At 40.9% G+C, this 24,624-nt stretch overlaps 1 protein-coding gene across 1 annotated transcript in view; it reads left to right on the top strand.

Annotated features, from left to right (window-relative positions):
* The first annotated feature begins 5,227 nt into the window (after nucleotides 1-5,227).
* Nucleotides 5,228-24,624, top strand: part of STEAP2 (STEAP2 metalloreductase) — a 32,352-nt gene continuing 12,955 nt past the window's right edge. The window contains exons 1-2 of the mRNA XM_061586336.1: nucleotides 5,228-5,455; nucleotides 22,197-22,720. Of these exons, the coding sequence (XP_061442320.1) occupies nucleotides 22,229-22,720 (492 nt within the window). The 5' untranslated portion in view covers nucleotides 5,228-5,455; nucleotides 22,197-22,228. The remainder of the gene's footprint in view (nucleotides 5,456-22,196; nucleotides 22,721-24,624) is intronic.

The following is a 24,624-nucleotide window of genomic DNA, read 5'->3' as shown; positions in this document are numbered from 1 at the left end:
AATGCACTATTCTCGAGTCCCATCTGGGGTGCCAAATGATAAGGGATGTCCTTGAGAATAAGCATTACTAGATCAAGGTAGGTATAACAAAGTTTTATTGCTGCAGCAAGGCGCTAGGGAGTCAAGCTCAGCCAACAGCGCGCCAAAATGCAAAGAACAGAAAATACTTATACACTTTGCCTGGGCTCTGTCTCTGCATCCCATAATTTCAGTCACAAACTGTTACAAAAGAACATTGCCTTATAAGGCCAGGAATACAGCAAAACAACAAGTGCATACGTGTCAAGATGGCGTGACTGCAACGAAAGTAACATTTGGAAGGTACAACAGACTAAGGGGGTTATTTATCCTTATCAAAACTGGCTTTATTAAAGGCAGACAAATTTCAGACCCAATCAGACGGCTATTGAACATTATTTGGCATAGCAAAAAATATTATAAACCATTAGCAATATTTAAACTAGATGCCCTAAAGGCATTTGACTCGCTACACTGGGACTTTCTTTTTCAGGTCTTGCAACACTACAAGTTTGGAAATACCTTCATTAACATTATACAAGGCCTATATAAACAAGGCTTAGCCAGCATCAGAATTAACGCATATGAATCAGGATTTATAAAAATTGAAAAGGGAACGAAACAAGGATGTCCCCTATCGCCACTTTTATTCGTCTTAACCATGGAACCTTTGGCTCAAGCAGTGAGAGAGGAATCCACCATTGAAGGATACAACTTTAATGGATCCACTCACAAAATAAGCCTGTTTGCTGATGATGTGGCCCTCCTTCTCTCAGATCCACTAGCATCCTCAGATAGCTTAAAAAACTTATTTCAAAAATATAAAGACATGTCGGGATTCACCATTAATTACACCAAATCCGAATCCCTGTTTATAAACATAGGTACTAATACACAAATATTAGTTAAAGCAGCATTGGGAATCTCTATTTGTGCTAAAAAAATTAAATATCTAGGGGTCATTATATCAAAAAATACAAATAAATTGTTTTATTTAAACTATAACCCAATTATTAGAAAATTTAAAAGTAATCTCAAATCTTGGAAAAATAACTCTCTCTCAATGCTAGGCAGAATAGCTGCATTACAGATGATGCTACTTCCTCGATTCCTATTTCTATTTCAGGTTTTACCTATCCATATATCTAGCGATGTCATAAAATCATGGCAACGTACAATTATCAAATTTATTTTTCAGCAGAAAAAATCTAGATTAGCCCAAACTTTAATCTATAGAAAATCAAATTTAGGGGGATGGGGCATTCCAAATCTAACATATTATCACAATGCCTTTCAAATTCGTCAAATGGTGTACTTAATTAAAAACATAAAGGAGAAACACTGGGTGGAGATGGAAATCAACCTTGCCGCTGATGCTTCACTTAGGTCCTTACCCTTTCTCTCAGTAAGACAGCAAACTATCAATAACATGGCCAATCCATTTACTAAATGTATGTTTCAGATCTGGAAATTATGGCAGAACAGATTGGCCCCCATAATTTCACCTTTGATACCTATTGCCTTTCATCCCAAATTTTATACTACTGACAGGGAATATCAGCTAAAAGAATGGAGTATGAGGGGACTCCATAGATTATGTGATTTCTTTGCAAACTCTCTTCCCCTTTCATTTAGACTGCATATCAGTTTAGTCAGAGGTTGAGTGTCTGAGAGATTTTATTTTCTTTGTTAGCATTTGAATGCTTGTTTGTTGTTGTTGAATAACTATTGCTTCTTAATTATACTGGTGTCTGATGTAAATGAGAAAATTCATGTCATATAAAGATACCTGTGAAGAAACAAAATAAAAAAATCTATTAAAAAAAAATAAGTCCTGCTTTATAAAGTAGAGTTTACTGTCAAATTGCTGAGTATGGGATTGCAACCTAGGTTTGTTTAATTTTTTTAAAAAAAAAATTACTGGGCCAAACCAGTAACTGGGTCAATATATGGAGAAAAAGCAAATATGTTACATAAAAAGGGACATAAAAGAGAGAACTGTAAAGGTTAATAGTTTGTCTATAAGAGATAAAGTGGCAGAAGGTGAAGGGTAATGAGGCCCACTTTTGTTTTGCTTGTTAATAAATGACCCTGTAGGGTGATCTCAAAAACTCTTTTGTTGCTGATGAGCTAAACATTAAATGAACAATGTAGGCAAATTCAGCACATCCATACACACAACAATGTAGGGGGAAATTGCCTGTGTTTGCATGTTTAGGACCTTTCATTTTAGCAACATTTAAACATGTATTTTTAAATTTATCTGAGGGAGGGAAAGGCATGTACTTTTGGAAGAAAAATGCTGAAAGGTATAAGATCAGCACTGGTCCTTATGTGGCCTGCTCATCTAATCCTTTGTGGTTTGCCATTGTAGAATGAGATTAGTATAAAATTACTCCACAGCTTCATGGATTTAGATGTATTTTGCCAGAACTGCCTGATAGAATGATTACATTCCACATGTATACTGTTAGGATCACACCAACAGGCAATTGGCACAAACTTTGGATCCTAGACATCTCAATTATTATTATTATTATTATGGCCAAAAGGCCCAAAAGGCGGCTTACAAGAAAAACACAAATATAGAAATACATCAATAAAACAATACAATTTACAAAAGTTAAATAACAACATTATTAAAAACAGCAATTACAACTTCCAGTGAAAATACAGGCTGGTGCAGGCAGGTTGCCCCCAACAAAGCTGTGAGTTGGTTCTCTCTCTTTCCTTATATGCTTGCAAGTCCGACACCTTCAGTTGAACTTCTGATCAGCTTCTCTGATGGCAAAATACGAGTAAGCTTTCCCCAGCACCAGCTGGTCCCGCAGAAGCAGGGTGGGTCATGGCCTGGATGTCGTTTATTTGGTTATTTATTTATTGCACTTTTATACCGCCTCATAGCCGAAGCTGTCTGGGCGGTTTACAGCAATCAAAAACATTAAAACAAATATACAATTTAAAACACATATTTTAAAAACAATATAAAACACAATTTTAAAATTTAAAACAGTATGAAAACAATTTAAAACATTCGTTCCCCATCCCGCCGCTGTAGTTGTAAATGGTGGTGGCAGCGGCCCTGCTTGGCGGCCACGTAGATCTTCTTGGACAAAGCGCACCCACCGCCCCACTGGATGAGGGCAAACCATGGCGTAACGGCGGTGGCAGCAGCCAGGACACTGAAGTTGGTGAGGGGGCTGAAGGCATTGCAGGTTCTAATTATGTTAGAAGAATAACATTATTACATGGAACCATTCTGATGCTGGAATTATCTCAATGAATTATCTGTGATGGGGAGTATCACGACAGTGACATACTTTCATATCTCTATACTCGGATTGCCTGAATTACAGTCATACAAGCATATGGCTATTAGCTAGAGAGTTGTGGTTCCCATATAAAGATTGGCCAGTTTTCATCAAAGTGATTAACTGAAGATTAAAAGCCATGAATGGGTCTTACAAATTTCCCTACCAACACATACCCTGATTTAGAACACATAACATTTAGACTACACATTATTGAAACTGCATATACATGCTTGCAAGAACAAATAATCAAAAACAGTAATAACTGGCAAATAAGCAGATTCTTGAATTAGAAGCCTGAATAATGGTGTCTGCTGGTCTGCAGTTTTGCATGAGAATAGTGAAAGAGTCCTTGGCAAACTGCTAACTGAAATACAGTAATAGTATTTTCCAGTTGCTGGGAATCACAAGTGGGAAGAGTGCCATTCCAGTCACATCCTGCTTGGGAAGTTCCCAAAGGCATCAGGTTAGCCACTGAGATAACAGTATGCTAGATTAGATGGGCCATTGTTCTAATACAACTTTGATCAGTGCATAACTTAATGGAAGTATTTGGAGCAAGGATCTTCGCAAGAGCAGCTTCTGCAACAGCAGCTGAAATAATTTTTCTTTAGTAACCTGTGCTCTCAACAAAAGTTTTTTTTTAATTATGTGGGCAATAGAATCTTGTGTGCTTGACAGAAACATCAGCTTGAGCCTTCTATAACCTATAGCCCATACAGACCTTCCATGTTGCCTACTATGGGTTACCATATACACTACCGTACAGCCTTATGAGAAAATGGACAATCATTATTTTTTAAAAGCTGTGCAGTGTCTGGGGCAGGGCAAGTTGGCATGGCCCCATTCAGTAGGAATTATTTAATGAAATTTGTACACAGAGGGATCTATACATTCAGACTGTACCTCTTGCTTTTAGTGGCCTTTGGAAACTACTATCGACTTTTTCTCTGTATCTATATGTCTGTAAACATAAGTGTAATAATTTCCCAAGCCAGTATAACATTTTAGTGTATTTGATGGGGTGGGTTCTAGTCTGCAAAACATATGCCACAGAAAATGATAGTCTTGTTTTTGCTGTGTGCCACTCCACCAGGGAAAAGGAGCTTCACTGATGGGGTGGCACTTACGCCTCTGGAGAAGGAGCAGCGTTAAAATTTGAAAAGCGCCCTGTCACAGGGGCAGGTCACAGGTCCACCCTTGTTTCTCTGACATGAATGTGCAAAAAATGCCAGTCTGGAGCTAGCATAATTATTTTTCCTCTCATTGATGTCAATAGGAGAAAGGGGGGAAGCAAAAAGTCGCTCCCACCTTCTATTTTGGCAGGGCTTAGAAAGTGGTATTTTCTCCGCTATGGGATCTCACCCTTACTGGCACCACTTCAGGATTGCTTGGCCAAGCAGCAATCCTGTACACACCCTAGGAGTAACTCACAGTGAGTTCAAAGGGGCTTGATTCTGAGTATATAGGATTCTAATATATAGGATAACATTGTGCCCTCTCAAACAAAGCACATCATTATATATACGTTTCCTCTGGTAACTTAGTTTCCTTTGTGTGTGTTTCTATTCTATCATTTATTATCCCCGGAATGTTCTGAAATTAGCATCTGGTGTCCTTGGCTCCCTTTATTTTATTCTTCATGTTTTAATAGTGTGTGGGGGGGAGGTGTTTCTGAATGGTGTTGGCCGGCTTGAGTGTTCTGTTTTTTTAGGCACGGAAAGGCGGGATAAAAAAAAAACTTAATTCTAAATAGGCATTTGAGGCCTGCCGCCGTAATCCATCAACCCACCCACCTATCCTTGGGCGACTGGAGAGATGGAAGTCGTAGCCGTGTTGGCTCGTTTGCCTCTTCTCCCTCGCTGGCCGCTGCATGCGCACAGGCGGCGCCCCTGTCACTCCGCCGCCTCTTCCCCCGCCTCTCGGTGCCCTGCAAAAGGACAACGAAGATGCTGCCCGCTCGCCCGGCCTGCGCTAGCTGCTTGCTCGCGGCACTACATCTCTCAGAAGGCCGGGCCGCGGCGGAGAAACGCTTCTTTCTCCCTCTGCTGGGACCTGCAGGCAGACTGGAGCGCGGGAAGCAAAAGAGAGCGAGAGATCAGCGGAGGCCACTGACGCTGCAAGAGGTGAGCAGAGCGGGAGAGAAACAGGCAATCGTAGCTGAGGCGCCTTCAACTTCTGCCCCTGCGACCCCCGGGAGGAGGATAGGAGGAGCACAGCTTGCCCCCGGCGTCCTTTCTGCCTCTGTGTTTGTTGATTTTCCGCGGCGCCCCCGTGTGAGAACAAAACGGGAGAACAGGAAAGCCCTGACCGACGAGAAAAGGGCAGGGAGAGTGGGAGGATGTGGGAACGGGGCCGCAAGGCAAAGCGAGGAGAGTGCTAAAGCTCTGATTTGTACATAATGCCTGGCCTAATACTGCTAGTAACGTGGTTTCCAGTCAGCTTGCAAACCAGCCTTGGAGAATAGAATATGCCGCGTCCTCGATGTAGCCCCCCCCTTTTTATTTTATTTTAAGGTGAATTAAAGGAGGCTCCGTGTTGTCCAGCATCCATCCTCTTCCAGGCCACTCAAGGGCGAAGCAGCAGAACAACATTGGAACTGAATGGGCATGCACGATTAAAGCAAAGTTGTTACATGGGATTGTAAAATCTGGTTGCTCTGGACGGCAGGCTAATATGAGGCCTTTATTCGCTCCCTCCCGTCCCTTTCCAAGGTGAAGATGACAAAATGATTAGCCCAAGAGTTAGTTGTTTAAACCGCAGAGGTCAAGGTATGCATCCCTAGGCTCATAGTGTCCAAAGTCTTTAAAGTGGAAGAGAGATGAAATCAATAGGATGCTGGCTGCAGGAGGTCATGAGCAGGGCAGAAGACCCAGGGCTGCACTCTGTGTTGCAAAGAAGACCTGGAGAGCAGAAATGTCTCATGCTGCACCATCCGTGTGCATGTTTTCTCATAGGAACATAGAAAGCTGCCTTATACTGAGTCAGACTGTTAGTCCATCTAGCTCCATATTGTCAACACTGATGGGCAGCAGCTCTCCAGGGGTTCAGACAGGACATCCCCAGTCCTACTTGGACATGCTGAGGACTGAACCTCGGCCTTTCCACATATAAAGCAGATGCTCTTCAACTTAGCTACAGCTCTTCACCAAAGTTAGTAAAAAAGGTGCTTGGATTCAGTACAGAGGGTCCTCATACACATTACAGATGGATTCTGTGATTGCCTTCTGAATAAAACAATTGATCGTGTGTGGATCAGCAAGACTTGTTATTAATTGGCACCTTTCTACAGACAGTTTTTTGTGCCATTTTTCTGTTTCCACCTGCTTATGTTAGACAAAGGCATTTGCCTTTTGTTGCTATATAGGTAGTGGTGGGATACAGACAAAACTATAATTTACTTACCACAGTGTACACATAACCACATGGTAACCTGGTTGTTAGAGCCTATACATGATATGATCAAGCTATTCTAAGTTGAGTTGTCTTGTCTCAGGTTGGCTTGGTCAGTATCTGTTAAGTTAGGTCTGAAGAACCTGTAGCCCTCCAGATCTTCCTGGATTACAATTATGGGGTTGATAGGAGTTAGCCCTCCACATGCTGGATTCCAGCTCCCATCAGTTCCAGAGTTATAGTCCAGCAACATCTTGAGGGCCACGGGTTACCCATCCCTGTATTAAGTGATAAGGAGACTTTTACTCTGGAGCAGATGTATGGTAAAATGTATAGAATAGATAAATGGTCATCTGTGTATATCCTCACAACTCAGTAATGCTCCTGAAACATGAATCTGTTTATATAGCACTATTACTGTACATGGCACCTTACAGAATCAATAACATTTAACAAATTTGGCTCTTATGTTTGCTGTGTTTTGTTGTGTGTTTTTTCCTATTGAAATAATTCTTCTTGTTTTACTCTCCTAATTATAAGCTTCTTTGGGGAAATTTGCCCTTAGACAGGATGTAAATATTTAAACAATAACATAGGGGAAACAAATATGTCCCTGCCTCTATGGTGCTTACACTCTAAAATAGACAGTGAGGCAAAACAACAGAGGGAGGGGAAAATGCAGGCAAATGCAGTTGCACATTATTAAAGCTTGCTTACGGGATTAACAGGGTGAGTATAGTCCATGCAGAATAAGTGAGTTTTAATGAGGGATTTGTAGGAAATAAGAGAGTTGGCATCATATATGTATTTAGGGAGGGGAGTTGCATGCATAGAAAGCTGCAACAAACAATAGGGAGAGTTAGACTGGTCGCTCGAAGGTGAGAGAATTGGAGTGGATATTATTTATTTATACAGTGCCATCACTGTGGATGGTGCTTTAGAGAGTAAAATAGGACTGGTCCCTGCCCCAAGGAATTTACAAGCCAACATTTTCACACAGGGGAAACAACAGTGAAAGGGGATGGGCAGGCAGGGACAAAATGAGAAATAAGGACTGTAGGCCAAAACGTTGGCCAAATGGTGTTGGGTCAGACAGCAGAATGGACAGGCTCTGCTTGGACTGCAGCAGACAATACAGCTCAGTTTTATTAGTACAGTCTGTTACGACATGGGATACAGTAAGCATGCACATCACATAGCTGGCCTGTCCTAATGGCTGGTAAACACAGAAACAGAGTCTAGAACAGGATTGGGAAATCTCAGGCCTGGGACCCAAATGTAGCCCTCCAAGCTTCAATATCTGAACTTGTGGGTGTCTCCCCACAATACCCACCTCCCCAGCCACACCCACCATCTACAGGCCATGCCACTTACTGTCTGTGCTTCGCACCCTCCATGAGTGTTTTAGCCAGCTGGAATGAGTCCTTGAACTCTGATAATGCTTCTTGCTTGCTTGGATGAAGGAGAGAGTGTGTGTGTGTAAACTAGCCTGTGGTACAAAGATAAAATTTGCAGTTGTTTATAGGTTAACTTTTGCCCCTGGCTTTGCCCACAACTGACATGTGGCCCCTAGAAGATTGTCCAGAGGGCAGTGCAGCCCTAAGTCTGAAAAAGGTTCCCAACCCTTGGCCCAGCAACTCAGTGGTCATTTCTAGGACAGCTGCTTGAAGGGTGTGGCACTCATGTCCAATCCAGAGGCGGGCACTTTTGTAGCTGTCTAATCCTGATCAGATGCCTCTTTTGTCAGTGGTCTCTTACGCTCTTTCCAGATATAATAGGATAATATGCAGGGTAGCCCCTCACTTCATTATACCATTAATATTCTGAGCTTCTGTAAATGTCACCTTGGGTTCCTTCTGGAAAGGCAGGATACAAATTTAATTAATAAAATAAAAATAAAGTTGCTAAGCAAGCAGAAATAAACATGTTGTTTTTTTGTTTGGCTTAACCTTTCACCTTATTAGCCAAAACAACTTTACTGTGCTTAGAACTTTTTATATATCAGACATTACTCATAGACACCAGATGTTCTGTCTCTAACTACAAAAGCCTGCCAAAAGGCAACTTGTTCCAATTAACCCAACTCACCACCTCAAGTTCCCATTTTCTCAATTTTAGGGACAGAACTGGGCAGCGGAAGCAATCTGCTTTAGCAAATATCCTGGTCAAGCATGTTACATTATGTATCCTTTCACCACCTTCACCACTTCCTTTGCTTATGTGTGTTAGCTCATTGGTCTTCAGCTAGTAGGTCATGACAGAAGCAATACCACCATTCAAATATATGGTTAAAAAAAAATAGATCCCCAGATCCATGTTTGGGCTAAAGTGGGCCATGGCTCTGAAAAGGTTGAACACTACTACTGTGTCAGCTGATAAACATAGGATCATCTTCATGCCATTTGCAGCTCTGCAGTACTAAAGATAGGTGGAACAAGGTCTTGGACAGCTTCAAAGGGCTGTGGCTTAGTAGTAGAGCATCTCCTTTGCATGCAGAAGGCGCAAGTTTCAGTCCTTGGCATCTCCAAGTAGGGCTGGGGGAGAACTGTGTCTGAAGAGCCAGTCAGTGCAGGCAATAATGAACTAGTTGGACCAAGGGTCCAACTCAGTAGCATAAGGCAGTTTCCTATGTTCAAAGGTAAAGACAAGGAGATGGTTCAGGATACAGAATGGGACAGGAAGTGTGAAGGGATGTGAAATGAGGTGTTGCATGTTCTGAGTGATGGAAGAGGTGTATAATTTTGGAAGCGAAAATAACAGATAGGGCATGAAAGAGGAAAGCCAAAGTGGGAAAGATTACGGTTGTCTCAGTGAGAGACCACCAGAGCATGAACTAGAATTTTAGCCATGTGGATGGAGAGGAATACATGGAAATGCAGGGGGGAGGACTGGGAGGGGAGGAGGCAGGATGGAGAGGGGAGAAGGACAGGTTTGATCATTTGCATGTTTATTAAATTCAGTGCGATTTACTCCTGTGCAATCATGCTTAGGATAGGTAAAACTGACCGGGGGAGGGAGGGCTGGAGTGGGCAGGGGAGGAGGAAGGGAGAGGAGAGGAGAGGGGAAAAGCAGGTTTGATCATTTGCATGCTTATTTTCAATGGGATTTACTCCTATGCAATCTTGGTTAGGATAGGAAACACTGACCATGGGGGGGGGAGGAGGGGGGGGAAGGAACGTATTGGAGGGGGGCAAAGGAAGGTGGAGGGGAGAGCAGGTTTGATCATTTGCATGCTTATAGAGTTCAATTGTATTTACTTCCGTGCAATCATGTTTAAGATAGGTAAAACTGACCATGGGGAGGAGGAAGGGGAGGAGGGGCAAAGGAAGGGGGAGGGAAGGGGAAAGAGGAGGGGATAGGAGGAAAGAGAAGGGAGGGTGGGTTTGATCATTTGCATATTTTTTGAGTTCAGTGGGATTTATTTCTATGCAATCATGTTTGAAAATGAAAATGGACTGCCCTCAAGTCAATCCCCACCTATTGGGACCCTTTGAATAGGGTTTTCATGGTAAACGGTATTCAGAGGTGATTTCATCATTGCCTTCCTCTGAGGCTAAGAGGCAGTGACTGGCCCAAGGTCACCCAGTCAGCTTCATGGCTGTGTGGGGATCCGAACCCTGGTCTCCCAGGTCGTAGTCCAACACTGACCCAGGGAAAGGGCAGGGAGTGGGAGGGGAGGAGATTGGGTGGGTGGGCACTGGGCAGAAGGAAAGCCCCTTTCCTTTCCGAAAGGAAAACATTGTAAACAGAATCATTCTTTTTCAGGCTTTCCCCCACCTTTTTATTCTACAGCAGACACATGTAGCCTCCCACCCAAATTTAAACCAAAGCTTTCCCTGGCCACATCCACACCAGGCCTTTATTTCACTTTGGACAGTCATGGCTTCTCTCAAAGAATCCTGGGAAGTGTAGTTAGTGAAGGGTGCTGAGAGTTGCTAGGAGATGCCCTGTTCCCCTCACAGACCTTCAATCAGAGTGGCTGACTGTTAAACCATTCTCTCAGGGGAATAGGAGTCTCTTAGCACCCTTCACAAACTACACTTCCCAGGATTCTTTGAGGGAAGCTATGACTGTCTCACATGAAATCAAAGTCTGGTGTGGGTGTGGCCCTCTGATTAGGCAAGCCGAGCAGCTGTGAGGCTTTTAGAACTCTGACAGTTGGTTCTTACTGAGCATGCTCCGTGCTATCATTGGGTCCCAGCCAAAATTTATTAAATTAATTACAAATCAGCCAGGCATTTTTTAAACTTTTAAACTGCAGCAGATGAAGGTCAGAGTATGGGGCAATGTCAGTATTAGGATTACAGGTACTCTGTGAACATGGCTGATTTTTAATTAATTTCAACAGATTATGAGAACAGAGAAAAAACTCCAAAAGGGCTCTGAGGTTTTTCTGTCTCTTTTTACACTTTGAACTGTCTATTCTCTCTGACTGTTTTGTGTATCGCCATGAAAATTGACAGGGTTGTTAAGCAAGCGTTTCTGAGTTTAGGACTATAAGTTTTGTAAGGTTTTGTTTTGAAATGAGTTTATGGGAAGCATGAGAATGGCATGGGGGGTATTTTCAATTTAACATTGCAGAATGTGAAAAATCCATGCTGGCTATAGTATACAGCCACTCTCATGGCTGTATAATAAGGAGAGGAAGGCTTGGAGAGAGGAACAGTAAGTTATTCAAAAGTTGAACATGTTGAGCTTTGGCTGGCAATAAGACATTCAAGCAGATGTATAGGAGAGCAAGGATGAGAGGGAGTTCAGTGGGAGGAGCCATAGCTTAGTGGTACAGTAGAATGTCCATGATTCAGCCCCTGGCATCTCCAGTTGAAAGGTTCAAGTAGCAGATGATGGGGAAGACCTATGCTAGATGGACCAATAATCAATAATGAGATGGATCAATAGTCCATATCAGTATAAAGCAGATTCATATGTTCTGGGCAGACAATGCGAGTGAGCAATGCGTCTCATTCTAGTCTTCTAGTATTAGTCTGTGTCTGTGTTGGAATTGCTTTTTAATATGTTCTTAAACCTTTTTAAAAATGTTTTATAATCTTAGAAGATCTTTTGAATGCAGTAATGGCCACCAGCTTGGATGGCTTTAAAAGAAGATTAGACAAATTTATGGAGGACAGGGCTATCAATGGCTACTAGCCATGATGGCTGTGCTCTGCCACCCTAGTCAGAGGCAGCATGCTTCTGAAAACCAGTTGCCGGAAGCCTCAGGAGGGGAGAGTGTTCTTGCACTCGGGTCCTGCTTGCGGGCTTCCCCCAGGCACCTGGTTGGCCACTGTGAGAACAGGATGCTGGACGAGATGGGCCACTGGCCTGATCCAGCAGGCTCTTCTTATGTTCTTATGTTTGAATGTTTTTTAAAGAAATGTTTTTAAAGATGTTTTGTTTTAATGTATTTTAAAGTCTGTTTTTATTATTTTTAAAGTGTTTTTAGTGCTTTTGTTTGCTGCCCTGGGCTCCTGCTGGGAGGAAGGGCAGGATATAAATCAAATAATAAATAAATAAATAAGTATTTCGGGGTGGGGGAGGAAGGAAGAAGCAAGATTGGCTGGTGGGTAGATTGGTCAAGGGAGGTTTTTTTTTTTTAAAGTGGGGGATTCATAGTACATGCTCATTACTACAGATATAAATGGAACTGGTTCATAACAAAGTCTGTTATAAATTGCCTTTTAAAGCCATAATCCTGTGCATACTTACTTGGGAATAATTAAAATAATTGGGTCTCAGAGAGCCTTGATGTCAGAACCGTGTTCTCATGATGAGAACATAGATTTTATAGATGAACAGCTTAAACTACTGCAAGTTCTTTGATTATTAGTTGCACTCAGCACAGGTATAGATATAGAAGGCGTTCTTATTTTTCCTTTTCCAGCTTCACTTTATCCAGATCACTATTTTTCTGATGTCCTTTTTTCTACCTAATTTGTATTATTTCAATTTGTTCCCCTTTTCTGCTTCACTGCCATCCCTAGTTCCTTATTCTTCTATCCAAGTTACATAAGGTGGAAAATTAGGACATAGCTGGCTTAAAATCAGTTCTGACAAAAGTTTTAAAGTATTTGAAAATGTAAATTAATAGCTAAATGCACTGTGAACCAAATGGATTAGCAAACAGGAAGAAGGTATCTTCTGAGTAGTTCAGTGTCTTTGTGTCCCTATTGCACCATTTATCTGGATAAGAAATCTGTTATGCACATTCTCATATGCATACCACTCTATTAATGTGGGGCAATTAGATAAAAGTCTGGAATTTGAATCCTAGAGTGGTTCTTTTCAGCCCCAAGCTCAACCAAAACTTTACAAATCATTCTGTAAATTGCAGCTTTTGAACAGCTATAGGAGGTTCATAGATTTATTTGAGGGTGGCCATATCAAATCATACACAAAAATGTAAGCAGAACTTGGTCGAAGTTAAACACTTTTATTATTGTTGTTGTTGTTGTTGTTTATTTCTACCCTTCCTTTTGGCCAAAAGGCCCTCAAGGCGGCTTACAAAAATCCCACAAATATAAAAATACATCAGTACATCAATAAAATACATCAATACATCAAAATACTTCAAAATACATCAATAAAAAATACAATTTACAATTTACAGTAGCCAATACATAAATAAATAATGTTGCGCGCCTCCCTCAATCTCCAAGCGGTGAGATTTCGGGGGTCCCTGCACTCATCCAGGGTTTGGTTTCCTTTGGGGAAGAAGGTCAGCGGAGACTGCGGTGTCTTTATGAAATATGGTTTATTTACACACATTCCAACCTGAGCTCAAGGATGGAGGGGTTCAATGCATTAGCAGTCCAATATCCAGTTTTTCCATCTGGGTTGCAGGAGGCACCCCAAAGGCCATGGTGCAGAGAGGCAGTCTCTCTCTGCCTGCCTTCCAGTTCCCAGCCATTCTCTAGCCACACTCAAAACTACCAGCCTCTGCTGGGCTCCGGGAGGGGGGGATCCTCTCCTGAAGAGTTTCAATGACAAAAGGGTCTCCCTGGCCCATTCACCATTGCCAGGCAACTGATTGGCCTATTACCTTACCTGGCCAATCTATTTGGTTAACAAAAGACTCATTTGACCAGCAAAGAGTTCCTCATTCCAAGGCAAAGGATTCCAAACCAGGGGCTGGAAAGGTGACTCACAGGAATCATCCATCCCAACCCCCATGCTCATAACAATAAATATGGGTGAGAAGAAGGAAAGGCACAGGAGAAGTCCAAAGAAATGGATCTTGAGGGAAATACCTGTAGCTAAGAGAGTAGTAAGGGCAGGGAGGTAATGCTGGGTTACATAAGTGTCATTATTGTTTTGTTGGCTTCTACTTGCATATTGTTTATTTTGGAAGTGGCTTGCCGGGTGAGGCAGAGCTGCCCCGCCAGATTCCTGGCAAGTGGGTTACCGATGCCCACCAGGAGGGGCGAGACGACAGGGGAAAAAACTTTTACTGAAGTTTTTCCACGTCTGCAGATTTTTATAGAAAAATACAAGACTCATTTGTGGACTGTGGGAATGCTGTGGACATAATATATCTTGACTTCAGCAAAGCTTTTGACAAAGTGCCCCATGATATTCTGATTAGCAAGCTAGCTAAATGTGGGCTGGATGGAACAACTATCAGGTGGATCCACAGTTGGCTCCAGAATCATACTCAGAGAGTGCTTATCAATGGTTCCTTCTCAAACTGGGCAGAGGTAACGAGTGGGGTACCACAGGGCTCGGTCCTGGGCCCAGTGTTCTTCAACATTTTTATTAACGACTTGGATGAGGAGGTACAGAGCATGCTTATCAAATCTGCAGATGATACACAATTGGGGGGCACAGCTAATACCATGGAAGACAGAAACAAAATTGAAAGGGATCTTGTTAGGCTGGAGCATTGGGCTGAAAACAACGGCATGAAATTCATCAGGGATAAATGCAAAGTTCTACACTTAGGAAAAAGAAACCAAATGCACAGTTATAAGAAGGGGGATACTTGGCTCAGCAATATGACATGTGAGAAGGATCTTGGAATTTTCATTGATCACAAGCTGAATATGAGCGAACAGTGCGATGTGGCTGCAAAAAAGGCAAATGCTATATTAGGCTGCATTAACAGAAGTATAGTTTCCAAATCACGTAAAGTATTAGTTCCCCTCTATTCAGCACTGGTTAGGCCTCATATTGAATACTGCATCCAGTTCTGGTCTCCACACTTCAAGAAGGATGCAGACAAACTGGAACGGTTCAGGGGTGGGCAACAAGGATGATCAGGGGACTGGAAACAAAGTCCTATGGGGAGAGACTGAAAGAACTGGGCATGTTTAGCCTGGAGAAGAGAAGACTGTGGGGAGATATGATAGCACTCTTCAAGTACATGAAAGGTTGTCACACAGAGGAGGGCTGGGATCTCTTCTCGATCGTCCCAGAGTGCAGGACACGGAAAAATGGGTTCAAGTTGTAGGAAGCCAGATTTTGACTGAACATCAGGAAAAACTTCCTAACTGTTAGAGCCATACGACAGTGAAACCAGTTACCTAGAGAGGTAGTGGGCTCTCCGACACTGGAGGCATTCAAGAAGCAGCTGGACAGCCATCTGTTGGGAATGCTTTGATTTGGATTGCAGCATTGAGCAGGGGGCTGGACTTGATGGCATTACAGGCCCCTTCCAACTCTATGATTCTAAGCCTTGTAAGATAATCTCTTATTGTTCCTCACTCTTCAAAGACTCAAATACACTGCACGAATTTTGACCACTGCTGGCATCAGCAACCGGGAGCTTATATATGATCCAACAAGAAAATTTCCCACTATTCTCTGGAATACCTGCTATATCATCACTTTAGGGCATTGTGGAAAATTTAAAATGGCAGCTTATAACCGCTTGATGCCAAAGGCTCAAGGCAGGTGTCAGTTCTGGTGGGCTCTGCTAGGGCCATGGCTCATGCCCAAAGATGCCAGATGCTGATGCTACCAACAGCAGACTACCAACATAGCATTGACTACAGAATACCTACTGATTTATATAAATGACATCCTTCATTATACTCTGTTCTTCAGGTGATTCTTTGAGGGGCCCACTGGGCTGTGGAGTCCTGGACTTTGGTCCAGAGGTCCAGCCCTAGCTGTAACACTACAAACTGAACATCTCCTTCCTCTAGCTGCTGCATGCAGAATTTGCTGCCCAGGGCTCTCTTTTGGAGGAAGGGTGGGATATAAGCTTAATAAATAAATAAATAAATTCTGTTTAGGACTGAGAGAGGGCTCCCTATTCCTAGCACCCACAACTTCCCTGTATGTTTCTCACAACCTGCCAGTGTTCCAAAGTTTGAAAATGCAGGCCTTTATCCTCTGCTGGAGTATCCTGCCTACATCATCAGCATAACACGCTGATATTGTACTGCAGAGGTGGGGGACCTGTGGCTGGCCGGATGTTGCACACTACAGCTCCCATCATTCCTGATCCAGTGGAGGTTGGTCCATTAGGACAAATGGGGCACTGCCCCACCAACCTCAATGTGACCTCAGCCAGCTGCTTGCCTTCTGACTTGCAACCAGTTCAAGGCGTGGCACAGTCCATCAGCTTCCTCCTCCTTAGTCTCAGTGTTGCCCTTGTAGAACTCAGGAGGCAGGAGGATCAGGACAATACTAAAATTAGTTGGGTTTTGCCTGTCATTGGTTCTGGCTCTATTTACCGTTGGTTTCCCTGCCTTCCATCCTACCAGTCCTAATGGGCACCCATTACTACTGTCCTGACCATTGGGCAAGTCTGATGGGAGGGCCAACATCAGTCTAGAAGGCCACAGTTTCCCACCCTTGTACTGCAGTGACAGGTCATATAGTCATCTTAAGTATGCATCTACTGAGCAACATCTTAGACACGTCAACCCATTTTTTTTTCACCCATACCCAGTTGCTGCATTGCTTTCACACAGGAGCTGAACCAAGCATAGCAGGATTTGGCTACTCTTCCTCTGGTTTTATTTTATTGAATTTAGAAAGTGAGATGTCAGATACTTAAACAATGCAACATTAGTCACTTCCACACCATGAGTTGTAATCAGCTAAGTTCTACTCAGAGTAGAACCGTTGAAATTAATGAACCTAAGTTAGTTGTGTCTATTAACTACAATGGGTCTACTCTGAGTAGGACTAGCATTGAATACCACCATATATATATATATATATATTAACACTCTTATACCACTTTAACAGTCATGGCTCCCCACCACCCACCTCCAAGAATAATTTGCCTACTGTGATGGCAGCATTACAGGCAGGAATGGAGACTTCAATATTTAAAAGAAAACGTTGAGATTGGAATTCTGTGGTACAAATAAAATCTACCTTTATCAATGAATATCTGGAAATGCTGGCCTTATTTCCAAGCAGTGCATTCAGAATCTTAGTATAAGCCCTATAGAGAAAAGTGGAACCTTTAAGTATGTGTTTAGGTTTAGTTACTTGTTTTTCAAAGAACAGGAAAATTCAACTGTACTCTTTCACTGCTACAAATAACTGGTTTTTCATTTTTAAAAATTGTTACCAAATAGCTGGGATGTTTCACAATGTACCTTTTGAGTTTTAAATAATATTTAAAAAGGGACGCAATCTTGTCATTTGCATGGGTGAGTCACATTTCCAGGACACAGAAATCTTTTTTCATCAGTTTGCTTTGGCCAAAATAGTTGTTGACCAATGCTTACTGGATTTGCAACTCACATTTAGAAGTGAATCATCTCCTCAGGGCTTACTAAAGCACAAAAAAACTATTAGCAAGTTATTTCAGTGACAAAATTACAATTTATATATAAAGAGAAAGAGAGAATTAAGAAATTGATTATCCTTATCATAGCCTCAAATGCCATTTGACATTTGGATTAGTAGTCTCTGTCTTCTCTTAATGCTAAATGCTAATCAAAGGTTTAGAGAAATATTCTGGACTTTCAAACAATCATTAAAACCTAACATAGGTTTTGTTGACTTTGATGTTATAGCTTCCTTTAAATCTTCATTGATTTATTTTTATGCATGCTTCTTCTGCACTTTTTTTCCCTAGACAAAGGGATATTTACATTCCTGGGGGAGGTAGGATGGCATACAGAATTCTTTTTTTTATTATTATTAATTTTTATTCAAATTTTCAAAAAAAAACCACAAAACAAAAACAATTATACAAAAAAAAAATGTTGACTTCCGATTTGTCGCAGATCAAACATAGGTCTACAATATATAACAATCCTGTCTCTAAAATTATATTACAAAATCACTTTCCTCCAGTAGTTATCTTAATTAATCATCGAATCTCATAAACATTACTTTAATCTTTCCACCAAAAGTCCAAAAGAGATTTCAATTCCTTGAGAGATATATCTTTCAATTTTTCTCCAAATAAACATGTCGCTTAATCCATCTGATGCAAATCTGTTAGGTCCAATAATTTCAATAGCCATTCCTCCACTATCTATATTAATTCCATCTTCAATAATCCTGTTAGGTCCAGTAATTTCAGTAGCCATTCTTCCATTATCAGTATCCCATAATAATCTTGTTGTCATAGCCATAATCCAAATAAACATATCAATTAATCCATCTCGTCAAATCTATTAAGTCCAATAATTTCCATAACCATTCTTCCATTATCGATATTAATTCCATCTTCCATCTTCAATAGTCCTGTTAAATCCAGTGGTTTCAGTATCCATTCATCCATTATCAGTATCTCATGATGATCTTGCTGTCATAGCCATAGTCATATAACAAGAGTCTGATGGGAATTTCCCCCATCACAAATATGTCCTTGCCATCAATTCTGAATATGTTGCTGAAATATTGTTGTAAAGTCACTTCTCTGCTCTTCTTTTTTACAAAATGCACTGGCTCATCTCTTAAGAGTTTTTCCATTGTCACATATTTGTAATTAATTCCATAGATTTTTTCTATGTCAAGCTCCATCACATCATTCCAGTCAAGAAAATTATCCAAGACGTTGATAACTTTATCACTAATATCTTCATTAGTTTCTTCAGAGACAACGTTGAATTCCAAACAGTAAACTTTATTTCTAACATCCGTAAACTCCAGATCTTTTTCCAATTCCTCATTTGATCCAGTCTCCATGGCTTGTATCTTCCCTTTAATTTTTCTTTTCTCATCTCTAATCCCATCAAAATCCTCTTTCACAGAATCCCCTATTTTTTTAAACTCCTGCATCATTTTGCTAAGTTCAATTTTCATCTCCTGTCTGCCCTGTCTCAGGGTTTGTTTCACTATCTCAATCTCACTCATTATTTTCTGAAACATAATTTCTTCCATGGTCTCAGTCACTTTCCTGGTTGTCATTCATAAAACCACAAAAACAAAAATTATTTCAGCCACAATTGGGTTATTGTTTCAGGCTTGCAGACATCAATACAGCCTGCCTTATCTCATTATATATTCAGGAAAACAAAACAAGTTTAGTTCCCAGCTTCAAACAGTTAGTGGCGTCGTGAGTAAGCAGATTCGTCAAAATGAAATAGACCAAAAAAAAATAGTTCCAGACATAATACTCCAAAGTTCATAAATCAAATTTGTTTATTTTTTTTCCCTCCTCGAAATAAAAATCCCTCTTCCGTTAATATCTTTAGAATGCACTTCCAGGCCCGCTTTTTGCAATAAAAACAAAGATAAGCTTTTTTTCGATTTCTTTCCTCCTTAGTTTCGTGAGTGGAAGAGAAAATTTTTAACTCACCCAGTTCTTTATAGCTGATGCATTGACAAATCTCTTTTTGGTGCAACAATTTAAACCAAGTAAAAAAAATAGAAAGAAGGATGCTTGCCTGTTAGTTCGTTTTTCTTTGGAGAAAAGATAAACGTGTCGCTTAATCAGCAAGAGCTTTGATGGAAGTCCATCCGGCATTCGCTGGCTGAACTTTCTCTCATAAATTAATGAAATCCAATCCCCCCAACAAAAACAGGCTTTATGGTTAATCTCATGTTTCTCCCTGACCGGGAGAAAATCTTATCCAGTCAAAAAAAAAACATTCTGACTGATTAAAGCTGAAAAAGCTTCTTCTGCGACAAGAGCTTGTCTCAGAGGCAGCACAGGCTAAATCACCCTTCCCGGAAGTCAGGATGGGATACAGAATTCCTTTAATGTTGGACTGTAACATCAGTCAGTTAATCAGTTAGATTAAAAACATTTTGATCAACTAATTCAGAGATGCTTTACTCAATTTATTTTCTGCTATTTATTTAATATATTAATGTTATTTCTGTGTAATGTTGTGATATTGTTTTGTTGATTACTGTGAAACTGCCTTGCGAAGATAACTTAGCATGAAAAATGGTCTAGAAATTTATTGAATAAAATTAAGAACCTCTCTCCCCATTAATTGGGCAGTACATTTTTAAAGTTTACAAGATTTAACGTACACACACACAGCACAGGTACAACACCATCTCCCATTAAAAGTTTGCATTTTTCTTTAGACCTGTTGCTTTTTCTCATATGCAAATTCATGCAGACTAGGAATTCACCGCTATTTTAGGAAAATTTACTTGGAGGTAAGTCCCTCTAAATTCATTACATGGGAGAATTACTCCCATGTAAATATATGTAGGATTGCACCCTAAAACTTATACAATTAATGAACGAATTGGGTGACAGCCCTACATTGGTATCCATGGAATATCAGAAAAATAAAGGATATTCATGCCTGAATCCAGACACACAACGTGAGGCTTATTCTAAACAGTGTTCTATGTAAACACAGGCTACACCAGTATCTTCAGTGTTGAGCAATGCTCTGGGTAGCCTTGAGCATCAGAATGGAACATTGCCTTATACTGCAATCCTAATTACAAATTATTTCTATTGTAAGCAAATACCCTTGCCTCTAAGTAAACACAGTTAAGATCAAGGTGTCATCTTGCAACACAATAAGCATATTCATGAGGATAAGTCCTGGTAGGCTATTGGTGTATACATTTTATTTGCAGTCCATAGCTTTTTTATGACTACAGTATTGCTGTCACTCACATGGTTATCATTTTTATGTTACAAAAAAGGAAATAAAGATTAGAGGTAGTGACTGAATTCTTCACCTGTTGTAGTAGACAAAGATTAACAGAATTTGCAACGGTAGGTGACACTTCGGAAGACCAGTATGTGCCTGTAGAATCTCAGCTTTCCAATGAAGACATAAATGTGTACATGCTCAAGAATTCTATGGGAAATTTCTCTCAGGTCGTATATATTTAAATTTTTACTGATTATACCAAGCATCTTTTAAAAAATGTATTTGCTCTCTGATTGATGTTGATTGAATTCTTTTCCTATTCATTTGGGTTTTTTTCTCTGTGTAGACTGGGAGTGGGGAACCTCAGGCCCAGGGCCCAATGCAGCCCTCCAGGCCTCTGTATATGGCCCTTAGAACTTTTCCCAGGCCACACCCCTCACTGGCCCTGCTTCACACCCAAAGTGTTTTACCTCACTGAAATGTGTCCTTGAACCTTCATAATGCAACTTGCTTGTCAGGATGAAGGACAGAGAGAGGTGTTATGAGTATGTGTAGAAACTAGCCAACTGCACACTTTTGCTTCTGGTCTTGTTCACCACTGGCATGCAACCCCTAGAAGGTCAAACAGGCTGAAGAAGGTTCCCACATCCCTGTAGATGTAAGGTTAGGACTAGGAATGGCATCCGTTGGCTGATGCCAGTTCAAAATAATTCTGTCAAGCTAAAAGGCTGATATCAGTCCAAGTCAATTCTTTGTCTGCTAGCTGCTGCTTTTACTGATACATTTTTCCCTTGCAAAAAATATTGATATTAATATTGATATTTTTAAAGGAAATTTGATGTTTTTAAAGGAAATATCAATATTTTAAAGGAAATACTGAAAAATGAAATTATCAATAAATGAAAGGAAATATTGATAAAATCATCTTTCTTAGTATCGCTATTTTAGAGGTGGGATTTTTAGAAAAAATCTATTTTTGAAAAAGCTGCAGAAATCGCTACATAAAAATCCGAACTGCAACAACAAATAATAAGCAAATTAATGGGAAATTGTGTACCAAATCCAAACTGGACAGAATTCTAGCACATCCCTAGTTAGGGCCAAAGGTGATTTCTGCTGATTCAACAACACTTCTGCTTGTGTGGGAGGGAGATTCCCCCCTTCCTGCTGCAGCCACTTCTGCCACATTCCATTCTGTTCTAGAAAGTTCCCCAGCAGTGGACTATTAGAGGATATGAGGAGGGGCATAATGGGAAGGGGGAGATGGGAAAACCACATTCCATAAGCAGAAGTCCACTTATGGCTTAGAATCCAAACTATAGTATGTAATAGTTTTTTTTCTCTCTTTCATTTCTTTTGGTACCCAGATAAAAATTGCCTGGCTTGTAGAGAAATGTGTGAATGTATAAAGGATTTTGCTTCAAATATGCAGGATGTGTTAATGGTCTAATATTAACCATGTGTGATTTCTGTCTGTTTTCTTTTTTAGAAAATCACCTTCTAATCTCAGCCTGTTGAGATATGGAATCAATTTCTATGATGGGAAGCCCTAAATCATTAAATGAAACTTTCTTGCCCAATGGTGTAAATGGTATCAAGGACACCAGTAAGATCACAATAGGCATAATTGGAAGTGGAGATTTTGCGAAATCACTGACCATTAGGCTTATTAGGTGTGGGTACCGTGTGGTCATAGGAAGCAGAAATCCTAAATTTGCTGCTGAGTTCTTTCCACATGTGGTCGATGTCACTCATCATGAAGATGCTGTAGCAAAAGCAAATTTAATTTTTGTTGCTATACATCGAGAACACTATGCTGCTTTGTGGGACCTCAAACATCTGCTTGTTGGTAAAATCCTTGTAGATGTCAGCAACAACATGAGAATCAACCAGTATCCAGAATCTAATGCAGAATACTTGGCATCACTTTTCCCAGATTCTTTCGTTGTCAAAGGATTCAATGTTATTTCAGCCTGGGCTCTGCAGTTAGGACCAAAAGATGCTAGCAGACAGGTAAGCTGTGCATTTGAGCATCTAAGAAAATAGGAATAATGGTTGGAGTAGTTATGACCATCTTGCCATCTCAGTATTTGTTCCAGCATTAGGAAGAAACATTGCTCAGTGTGCTAGAGCAGCAGACTTCAGCATTGCTGAGCTGAAATTAAGGAAGAGCATCTCATGAGATTGTTATTCACTCTACTACTAGGTAGCTCACAAAGATAAAATGATGATAATGATGGTGGTGACTGATTTCATTTCTGAATTGCAATATAATACAAACATATATAAAAATATAAGTGTCACGAGCTACTCAGATTCCCTCAACCCAGAGAAGCCAAGCACCCAGTAACACACCCACAGTGCCTCCCTTGCCAGGGCTGACAAAGAGTGAAACACCAACTCTGCAAGGAAGGGAGACTGCCACCACCCCTTATTCTCATCTGACATTTTGGACCAAAGGGAAATCCAAAGTGCCAAAGATTCTAAGAAGCAAGAGCCAAGAACCATGCTCACTGCTTCTGGAGCCTCAGGCCAGAACCTCAAATCTCAGAAGCTTGTAGTGTCACAGTCTAGGTGCTGGATTTAGAGCTACACCATTCTCCAATGAACACACACTGAATAAATATGTGGTAACTTTAAATAAGTGCATATGAAAGAGCAGCATAACTGTTCCTTTAAGCCAAAAACCAACCATTCATGCAAAATAGTGATATTTCAAATCACAGGTCTTAAAACAACAAAACTGGTTAACCTAGCACTAACATACATGCAACGCATAGGAAAGCAGGGAGCCTGATCCCACAGGATTCACATCCTGGCAGATGTAATGTCAGGGCAGATCAGAGTTCTGGGACAACTAACTGAGGGAAGAGGCTACTTTTATAAGAAAAAGCGTAGCAGTGGCAAAAAGGCTAGCTGGCCAGCCAGAGGGCTTCCTGATGATGGAATATTCCAGGATCTTTCCGCTCTGGCTAATGTGCAGTTTCATAGCCCTCCCAGGCCAGTGACTTTGAGGTGCCAACCTAGAGCTGATAACACGGGAGTGGCTGTATATTACAGTCAGCATGGATTTTTCGCATTCTGCAATGTTAAATTGAAAATACCCCCATGCCATTCTGATGCTTCCCATAAACTCATTTCAAAACAAAACCTTACAAAACTTATAGTCCTGAACTCAGAAATGCTTACTTAACAACCCTCTAAATTTTCATGGGGATACACAAAACAGAGAGAATTAAGAGTTCAAAGTGTAAAAAGAGAGAGAGAAAGCAGACCCCTTTTGGACTTTTTTCTGTCAGAGTTCTCATAATCTGTTGAAATTAATTAAAAATCAGCCATGTTCACAGAGTACCTGTAATCCTATTACTGACCTTGCACCACACTCTGACCTTTATCTTCTGCAGTTTAAAAGTTTAAAAAATGCCTGGCTGATTTTTAATTAATTTAAGAAATTTTGTATTGAACTCAGTGATAACGTTGGGAATGCTCAGTAAGAACCAACTGTCAGTGTTCTAACAGCCAGACTCACAGCTACTGGGCTTGCCTAATCGGGACCACACCCACACCAGACCTTTATTTCACTTTAGACATTCATGGCATCTCCCAAAGAATCCTGGGAAGTGTGGTTTATGAAGGGTGCTGAGAGAAGACTCCCATTCCCCTGACAGAGCTCCAGTGGCTAGGGTAGTTTAACAGTCAGCTGCTCTGATTGAAGCTCTGTGAAGGGAACAGGGTGTCTCCTAGCAACTCTCAGCACCCTTCACTAACTACACTTCCCAGGATTCTTTGGGAGAAGCCATGACTGTCTAAAGGTCTGGTGTGGATGTGGCCAGGGACAGCTCTGGTTTAAATCTGGGTGGGAGGCTGCATGTGCCTGCTGTAGAATAAAAAGGTGGGGGAAACCCTGAAAAGGAATG

The sequence above is a fragment of the Rhineura floridana genome, chromosome 10 (assembly GCF_030035675.1).
Source record: "Rhineura floridana isolate rRhiFlo1 chromosome 10, rRhiFlo1.hap2, whole genome shotgun sequence".
Taxonomy (NCBI): domain Eukaryota; kingdom Metazoa; phylum Chordata; class Lepidosauria; order Squamata; family Rhineuridae; genus Rhineura; species Rhineura floridana.
This window is presented reverse-complemented; position numbering and strand designations above follow the sequence as displayed.